This window comes from Scylla paramamosain, chromosome 41 (assembly GCF_035594125.1).
Source record: "Scylla paramamosain isolate STU-SP2022 chromosome 41, ASM3559412v1, whole genome shotgun sequence".
Classification (NCBI taxonomy): domain Eukaryota; kingdom Metazoa; phylum Arthropoda; class Malacostraca; order Decapoda; family Portunidae; genus Scylla; species Scylla paramamosain.
The window spans coordinates 13,874,467-13,884,466 of record NC_087191.1 but is presented as its reverse complement, the minus strand read 5'-3'; the positions used below and the strand labels follow the sequence as shown (position 1 = coordinate 13,884,466).

The 10,000-nt window shown below is 40.8% G+C and overlaps 2 protein-coding genes across 11 annotated transcripts in view; one reads left to right on the top strand and one right to left on the bottom strand.

Annotated features, from left to right (window-relative positions):
- LOC135093114 (uncharacterized) overlaps positions 1-7,603 on the bottom strand; it is an 8,826-nt gene extending 1,223 nt beyond the window's left edge. The window contains exons 1-6 of the mRNA XM_063992017.1: positions 7,514-7,603; positions 5,754-5,873; positions 4,405-4,672; positions 3,998-4,117; positions 3,149-3,351; positions 1-3,019 (exon numbers count right to left, since the gene is read on the bottom strand). The exon at positions 1-3,019 is cut by the window's left edge and continues 1,223 nt beyond it. Coding sequence (XP_063848087.1) covers positions 2,985-3,019; positions 3,149-3,351; positions 3,998-4,117; positions 4,405-4,672; positions 5,754-5,873; positions 7,514-7,520 — 753 coding nt within the window. The 5' untranslated portion in view covers positions 7,521-7,603 and the 3' untranslated portion in view covers positions 1-2,984. The remainder of the gene's footprint in view (positions 3,020-3,148; positions 3,352-3,997; positions 4,118-4,404; positions 4,673-5,753; positions 5,874-7,513) is intronic.
- Positions 1-10,000, top strand: part of LOC135093113 (uncharacterized) — a 51,279-nt gene that overhangs the window by 29,649 nt on the left and 11,630 nt on the right. The window lies entirely within an intron of this gene.

Below are 10,000 nucleotides of genomic sequence, written 5' to 3'. Positions count from 1 at the left end.
ACCATTGAAAAAAATCATACAAACTGAAAATGCTTCATTCAAAATTGTCTCGACCAATTTTTGAGTCACGTGTTTTGGAAAATTGGTTTCATGTCAAAAATATGATATGCATCTTTGTGAGTTTTAATTTTTTGTGTGCATCTTACTTGAGTCTTGTGATACGGTGTTTTTTCTGTATATTCTAATTTCTTCAGGCTGAGCTGAGTTTCAGAAAATCAGTTTCAAGTTACAAATATGACACATATCTTTGCAAAGTACAAATAATCTTAAGTATCTTGCATGAAACTTGTCAACAATATTACATGCATTTCCCCTGTTACTATATATATATATATATATATATATATATATATATATATATATATATATATATATATATATATATATATATATATATATATATATATATTTGACTGGAGATTCATGAAATACACGCAATACATTAACAGTACATGACAGTATTAAAAATAATAAATAAGACATTTAATTTCAAAACTCAATCTTCCACATTTTTCTAGATTTTCAGATTTTGTAATGAGCAGATATTTCAGAATTTTGGATAAAGAACTTTCAATTTGTATATAAAAATTAACTTATAATGGTTTTCTTATGCACTACCCTTTGAGTTGATAAAGTGTTGTTAAGCTATCAAAAATATCGGTATATACTATTATCAGTAACAACAACAACAACAACAGTTACTGAGTCTGAGTTATGTCTGGTGTCACAAGAGTTACTAAGAGTTACAGACTAGGAGGAGTTAGTACACTTCTTCCTAACTAACTCAGTCATAACAGTAGTGGTGATGACTTATGGTGACGAGTAACAACAATATACAAGATGCAAACTGGTTTTTAAATTATAGTATTCTCTATTCTCTCCATCATTCTTGGTAACTTTGTAACTGTTAACATCATCACTACCATCACCATCAGTAGTGATAACAATAGTGATAATGAACAACAAACACCAATAATAATATACAAGATTGAAATGGACTCATGAAATGTAGTAATTCTCTCTAATTTCCCTATCATTCTCTGCATTATTATTATTACTGTTATTGTATCTATTAGCATTATCACTATTACTCTCAACAGATATAAAAACAGTGATAATGACTAATAAACAATAACAAAAAATATACAAGATTCAAACAGACATCTCTACTTTCCATATCAATATCTGCATTATCATTATCATTATCACTATGTATTACCACTACCATCACCGTCAGCCGTGTCAGTGTCGGGTGTGTCAGTACAAAATACAACAGGTCTTTGGTGAGGAGAGAAGTTAAGGCATCCAGATTTACAAGAGAGAAAACATTATTTATTATTTTGTTTCCTTGTCATGGTCGGTGCGCGTCCTGCATTATATAACATAGTCTTTGGCTCATCGTCCTAACAGTACCCGTAGTAGCAGTAGTAGTAGTAGTAGTAGTAGTAGTAGTAGTAGTAGTAGTAGTAGTAGTCATGGTACCAGCAAATGAAGGCACTTTTTTCTTCTCCCAGTCAAATATTTTTGCTGATTTTCTCTTACTAATTCTTGTTTCTGATTGGTTGGTTAGTTTAGTATCTCAGCTCTGATTGGTTGTCAGTCTCAAGTGAAAAAGAAAACTAAGAATTGATCAGTCTCAGAGCAAACATCAATAATTTTCCTCATTTTTCCTTTATAATATCCTGATTTTCCTCACTTTTCTCAATAATATCCTATCATGACTCAATTCTCGTCTCAATAGACAAGGAAACTAACAGTTAAACAGCTATTCTCAATGTAAACAACAAAAAAAAATTCTCTTTTTTTATGAGGAAGAAAAGGAAGAAAATAGCTGAAATCCTTCACTCACAGACTTATATAGGGATGCTAGTGCCTTCCTGCTGGTGTGTGGCGCTGTATGCATTATGCCTTGAAGCTTGAGCCTTGCATGGTACCAGTGCAGTCACAAGAACACAGAGTTATTGTACAGTCTTGGGAAAGTTATTGATTTTTTGCCTACTTGAGCAAATCATGAGAAATACCTGTAAAAGTCTGTGTTGGGGTGAATTAACATATATACCAAGTCAGTGTGTGTGTGTGTGGTGCTGTGAAGAGGGAGAGGGAGAGGAAAGTAAAGAGAGGGAGTAAGGAAGGAGTGTAACAGAAGTCATAGTTAATTGATATCCACATGCTAATTCTGCATGAGTCTGTGTGTGAGGGAATGAGTTATGCAGTGAGTCATGAGTGTGGCAGTGTGAGGGAGAGGAGGGAGGGAGTGTAGCAGTGTACAGTATCATTATCAGTTATTGCAGTGTGAGGGAGAGGGAGGGAGTATAGCAGTGTACAGTATCATCACCAGTCATTGCAGTGTGAGGGTGAGGGAGGGAGTGTAGCAGTGTACAGTATTATCACCAGTCATTGCAGTGTGAAGAAGAGGGAGGGAGTGTAACAGTGTACAGTATCATCACCAGTCATCGCTAATGTTGAGCGCAGCACCTCGTCTAGTCTAGTCTAGTCTACAGTAAGCAATGCATTCAGACCAATAAAATAATGAGTCTTCAGTATCAGTATCACAGTCAAAAGAGTCGCAGTGCTACTTTCTCTCCCTGGCTTTGTAAATGCTAGGCATCACTTAGGGAAGGCGAGAGGTGGCACTGTTATGGCACAGAGAGAAAGAACAAACCATGAGAACTAATAGAGAGAGAGAGAGAGAGAGAGAGAGAGAGAGAGAGAGAGATAAACAGTCAGTCAACAGTCACGAGTCACTGTTGCAATAAAAAAATAAATAAATAAATACAAAAAGTCTAAGATCATCACACTTCCAAATCTTTCAATCATGCACCTCTATTCCTCAGTCTCAGGGGAGGAGGAGGAGGAGGAGGAATGTTCTTCAGGAAGGTGGTTGGAGGGTGGGAGGGCAGCAGGGGGAGCCAGGGAGGAGAGGAAGTCAGGGCCACACACCAGGGCTTCACACTCTCCATTCCTTGCTGCCCTGAAGGTCCTGGCTAGACCAACTCGGCGGGCAAAGCGGTCTGGGGTGCTGGAATACAGAACAAACTGATATAGCAACTCCTGCAATAGACAACAAGCTAGAAATTACAAGGAAAATCAAGCTTAATCAGTCATGGCAAGTCACAGCACACATCAACGCAAGCCAGGGGACACTCACAGCATAGCCACATAGTAGAAGGCACGCTGCATGAAGGACGCTTCCTCATTCTCACCGATCTTGGTGATCTCACAGAACAGCTTACGTTGGCACTGGGGGAGAGCAGTGCTGTGAAGTCCCTGGCCTCCAAGATGGTGTTCAACAGGGGCAGCTCTGATGGGTCCACCTGCATCTCCAGTGCTGAGTCGTCACCAAAACTGCGCCTGAGAGGAAGACATTGTTTACAACAAGAGAGTAGAGGCAGGGTTACTTTGTAAAGGCAGAATGGAAAGAGGCTTGCCCAACTGAACCTCCAGCCCTGAGCCATCACCGAAACTATACCTGGGAGAGAAAAAAGAGGATGTTTTATAGACAGACAGAAAGAGGCAAGACTTAGATGGTACATCATGAGGAGTGATGGACAAAGTGATAAGAAAAGACCACTGGAGATGAAAGTACAAGGAAGAAGAAGAAGAAAAGAGCACTGGAGATGGAAGCATAAGGAAGAAGGAGGAGGAGAAGAACCAAGACAAGATGGAAAAATTGCATAGCTGTGAATATGAGAAAGAAACAGCTGGAATGGTGACTGGAATGGTCTGTAGAGAGTTTTAAAAGAGAGAGAGAAAAATAGAAAGATGCTTATAAAGAGAGAATAACAAGACATTGCTTATAAGGACATTGTTTGCTTATAAGGACATGAAAGAGAGAGGGTTGTTGATGAAGAGGCAATATATACATTTAAACAAGATATATTACTGCTTCTCAAATGGAGTGGTAGAGTAATAACAACACACACACACACACACACACACACACACACACACACACACACACACACACACACACACACACACACACACACACACTCACCTCCTGACAGCCACAGTAAGCAAGCTAGTGGGCATAGCAGAGGCCAGAAGGACAAAGGGCACAGCCAGAGCAGCCGTCCCCATTACCATGTCACCAATGGACCAAGAAGAGTCCTCATAACTGAAAGAAAACAAGGGATATTATTAGTTATTATTGTTACTATTATTGGTAGTGGTGGTGGTGTTGGTGGAGAGATGAGTTTTATAAGTGATTCTTTTCTTTGTCTGCCTGTCAGTTTGTCTGCTTGTCTATCTAGATATCTGTCTGTCTCTCTCTCTCTCTCTCTCTCTCTCTCTCTCTCTCTCTCTCTCTCTCTCTCTCTCTCTCTCTCTCTCTCTCTCTCTCTCTCTCTCACACACACACACACACACACACACACACACACACACACACACACACACACTTACTCATCCTTCCTCGCGTTGTAGAACTGGTGAGGGTGAGGCACGACTGGATAGGGAGAGTAGCTGCTGTAGGACGAGTAGTGACCGTGACCACTACCACTGCTACCTGACGGGCCCGCGTACCCCACAGAGGGCAATCCGTACCCAATCTGTGCCGAGCCGGACGGATAGTAGAGCTGATAGTCGTAGTCGTAGTCATAGTCATAGTCATAGTCATCACCAAAACCCATCCAGTCTAGGAGTTCTTGACCCCATTCGTAAAGTGTACGACCTGTGAAAGGGTAGGTTAGGTTAGGTGTGACTATGGTGGTGGTAGTGGTTTGGGAAGATTACAGGTCTGGTTAGGGGTTGTGGTGGAAATACGTGTATTAAAATTCCAGATATTGTTTCTTTATTCTTTCATTCATTTCATATATGTGGGTGATGGTATGGGTGGTAATGATGGTGTTGGTGGTGGTGTTTTATTAAAATGGGAATATATTTCCCATCATATAAGGCAGGCCTGTGTTTATTGTTACTTGTGGTTACTTGTGGTGCTGCACGGTACGATCACTGGTGCGAGACTACGCCCAAACCATCTCTGATACCATAGTTCACGGACGTTCCCAAACTTCAATATGTTTATAAATTGTTTAATAACGATTACAGATAAAAAAAAAAGTGAAAATATAGTAAACAAAGTCTTAGAGTTTTACCGCTGTCTAGGTAAACACGGCTAGAATGACGGGCAGAAGTGGTGTGGCCTCGTCCTGACGCGTGGCTCATTGTAAACTTAAGCCAGTGTTTGTCCACTCCAGACAAAAGGAGTTAAATTTTTAGAACTTTCAGGGCACAGTGAAATATTTTTATTATTATAGTTATTATTATTTTCGAGATGTTGGGAGAGAAGTGAGGGCAGATGAGAAAGACCAACATTGGGCAAGACGTGTGTGCAGGCGCGGAAGCTGAAGCCAGTGCCGCTGCTAGCGTAACGAACACCACCCACGCTGGCGGAGTGGGAGTTTATAGCGTTGATAGTGTTATTGTGTCTTCTCCCTGCTGTCCTAAACCACCATTGGGTTGAACAACACCACCATTGTAGAGGAGAATGATAGGAGCTTCTTAAGGTATCTCATTCATGACTGTAGGTCAAATATTAAGGAAAATATGACTAAGAATGAGTGATGTGTTGTCCTATACATACCTTACTAAATTATAGGTGCGTCTAATATTTATTCTATTTATTTATTTATTTGTGTGATGGTGGTGCTGATAGTGATACTGCTACTACCATCACAATCTCTCTCTCTCTCTCTCTCTCTCTCTCTCTCTCTCTCTCTCTCTCTCTCTCTCTCTCTCTCTCTCTCTCTCACCTGTCGCTTTCATATTGGTGGTGTCTGCTTCCGCTTGTTCTGCCTCCACGTCATCACCATTCACCATCATCACCATCACCACCATCACCACGCCAGTCAGACCTGCCCACCGCGCCATTCCTGCAATAGTAATAGTGGTAATATTAATGGTGATTGTAGTAGTAGTAGCAGTAGTAGTGGTGCTGGTGGTGGTAACAACGGTGATAATAATATTAATAGTAATGATAACAACAACAACAACAACAATATCAACAATAATGTATAGATAAATAGCCGTAGGTAAAAAAAAATCGCAAATTCTCTCTCTCTCTCTCTCTCTCTCTCTCTCTCTCTCTCTCTCTCTCTCTCTCTCTCTCTCTCTCTCTCTCTCTCTCTCTCTCTCTCTCTCTCTCTCTCAAAAGTTTTAAGTCGTCAAAAAGCTAAATAAAAGAAAAAAAGTCTTAGGAAGAAGTAAACAAGGAAAAAAAAGATAATTGGTGCAGAAAGAAAACAGTTATACGAGTTACAGTTTGACCGATGTCCGCCATTCACCACCACCACCACCACCACCACTACCACTATCACACACACGCAGCCTCCCGTTGTCGTCATTGCCTTTAATCACAATCATCACCACCACCACCACCACTATCACACACGCAGCCTCCCGTTGTGGTCATTGCCTTTAATCACCATCACCACCACCACCACCACTAGCGCGCACTTCTTCCTTTTCACTTATCATAATCATCACCATCATCATTATCATCACCATCACGCTACTTCCTTTACCACCTACCACAATCGTCACTATCATCATTATTATCATCATCAGCACGCTTCTTCCTACCTCCTATCTCTATCGTCACCATCATCAGCACAATCTTTCCTATACCTCCTGTCATTATCATCATCACCATCACTAGAGCATACTTTTTCGTTGCTGCTATCACTGTCATCACCATCACCACCATTATCATCATCAGCACTCACCTATCTACCTCCTATTACCATCATATTATCACTGTCATCACCATCACCATCAAAACTGTGCTTCTTACTTTTCGCTATCACTATCATCACCATTACCACCATCACCATCAGAGGCACAATTCTGCCTGCCTTCTATCGCCATCGTATTATCACCACCATCAAACTATTTATTTATTTTTTTTTCCAGCCTTCTGCCATCATCATCATCTTATCACCATCATACTGTCACCAGCATCACCACACTTCCTCACACCATCTATCACTATTATGTTATCACCATTACCACCATCATCACACTCCTTCCCATTCCTATCCCTACAATCACCACCACAACCATCACCATCATCATTATTATCACCTGTGTGTGTGACAGCATATGTTCACACACACACACACACACACACACACACACACACACACACACACACACACACACACACACACACACAGCGTATATTATTATTGTTACTGTGTGTTTCTTTTTGTTTGTCAACCTGTTTGTTTGTGTGTCTGTCGTTTTCATAGCATTCAGTCTGAATTCCTGGATAAAACAGAGAGAGAGAGAGAGAGAGAGAATGTTATTCTTTTCACTTGCACATCAGTTACTGGCCGCCACCATAATTAATAGTACATTATACCAAGTCATATTAGTAGATTCTATTATTCATGGTACAAGAAGGCAGGCAAAAAATAGAGAGAAAAAAATGTTATTCTTTTCACTCGTATGTCAGTCACACTTCACGAACATAACTAACAGCCTTAGGTGTTACATGTACGTAGTCACTTACTGTACATTCAAGTATTATCGCGTTTCACCGCAGCTCACAACACCGCAAGATAATATTCACTAATGCTGGCCCGCTCTCACGCCTCCCCTGTATATATATATACACCTGGCGGCACGCTCGCTCAGGGGCCCCCGACCTCTTCTCTCTTTCCAGCGCCAGGTTGCAACGCCCACTGAGGGGCCTCAAGAAAAACAAAAGGCGGACTTGCAAGACCCGAGGAATTTGTTCTTAGTGTGTCACTCAGAATATGGTTCCGGGAGAGAGAGAGGGGAGGGAGGGGGGAAGAGAGAGTGGTAGAGTGAGGGAAAGAGATTAATGTGAAAAAGGAGAGAAGGAAAGAAGGAAAAACCAGAGAGAGAGAGAGAGAGAGAGAGAGAGAGAGAGAGAATTTTATCTTCTCTTAACATTTCCGTTTTTCATGATTGCGGTCACGAGGGCAGTGTGTCTTGGAGGCAGGGAGAGAGGGGGAGGGAGGAATCAAGATTCTCGTAGAATGAAAGCGTTTACTTAGCTTACTTAGGGAAGGAAGGAAGGAAGGTCAGTGAATTCCATAGGGTGTTGTGAGCCGTATAGCGCACTCCCCTTGCTCCTAGTCTTCAACGCTTTCTTCTCTCCTAACTATATTTTCAAAGGCCACTTAGGTTATTAGACGTGTTTTCTCTCTCTCTCTCTCTCTCTCTCTCTCTCTCTCTCTCTCTCTCTCTCTCTCTCTCTCTCTCTCTCTCTCTCTCTCTCTCCACTATTTATGCAGAATAGCAGTTAATCTTAATCTATCAGTGGATGCATGAAAACACCCTTGAAAACATCGGTAACTTCCACTACGGCTTCTTAAATATAGGCGCAATGAGAGGTTGGAATGTTTATGAACGCTCTCTTCTGACTGATGATTCATTGATACATTTATTGCATTAATAATGAAATACAGTCTTTTTCATAATTATTTTCAAAGACCACGGAGGTTATGAGAATTTTTTTTTCCACCAATTATGCAGAATAGTAATTAATCCATCACTAGATGCGTGAAAACATCCTTGAAAACCTTGGTAACTTCCACTACAGCCAGTTTAGAGTGAGAGGCTGCAATGTTTATCAATGAGATTCTTCTAATTATTATTATTATTGTTATTATTATGCATTTCTACATCATAATATTTTTTTTCCGTCTTCAGTGTGAATAACTCATTTTTCACGACAAATTAAAGTATTATTGCAAGTTTGACCTACAGTATGGTATGTACACTATATTTGTTTATTTATTTATTCACTTATTTGTTTGTTTAATTTTTTAATTTCGTTTTATTATTGGTTGGTAAATATTTATGTGTACTTTTGTCAAATAGAAATAGCTTTATTTTTATTAATTTCTCCTCCTTTTCCTCCTCCTCTTCATCACCACATCTTTCACCTCCCCCTCCTCCTACATCTCCTCTTCCTCCTTTCATTATTCTTTCTCTTCCTCTTCTCTCCATACCAAACAGTTTTCACCTCCTCCTCCTCCTCCTCTTCTTTCTCCTGCTTGTTCCTCCTCCTCCTCCTCCTCCTCCTTCCTTTCATTCTTTTCTCCACGCCTACTTCTCTTAGCAAATATACCCTACTCTCTCTCTCTCTCTCTCTCTCTCTCTCTCTCTCTCTCTCTCTCTCTCTCTCTCTCTCTCTCTCTCTCTCTCTCTCTTCTTCTTCTTCTTCTTCTTCTTCTTCTTCTTCTTCTTCTTCTTCTTCTTCTTCTTCTTCTTCTTCTTCTTCTTCTTCTACTACTACTACTACTACTACTACTACTACTACTACTACTACTACTACTACTACTACTTCTACGTGTTCCTATAACCCTCACATTATCGTCCCTCCTCCTCCTCCTCCTCCTCCTCCTCCTCCTCCTCCTCCTCCTCACTTAGGAAGTAAATATATAGTTTATTTTTTGTATGATTAAGAATTATGATGAAAAAAAGTACATTAAAAAATCTTGGTTTCTGTAACGGGACTGTGTGTGTGTGTGTGTGTGTGTGTGTGTGTGTGTGTGTGTGTGTGTGTGAGAGAGAGAGAGAGAGAGAGAGAGAGAGAGAGATGAGTGGGAGGGAAGATACAAGACGGTCAGTAGCCTCGACCTTTCCTCCTCCTCCACCTCCTCCTCCTGTCCTTCCTCTTGATCTTTTATCGTCGTGAGAAATGTTACACTATTACTACTGCTGCTGCTGCGCTCTCTCTCTCTCTCTCTCTCTCTCTCTCTCTCTCTCTCTCTCTCTCTCTCTCTCTCTCTCTCTCTCTCTCTCTCTCTCTCTCTCTCTCTCTCTCTCTCTCTCTCTCTCTCTCGAGCGTGACCTAACAGATGGCCTGGGCGGAAACACACACACACACACACACACACACACACATACACACACTGGTAAACAACGATATACTTGAACAAAGGAACAAACAGATAAATACACACACACACACACACACACACACACACACACACACACACACACACACACACACTGATGTACG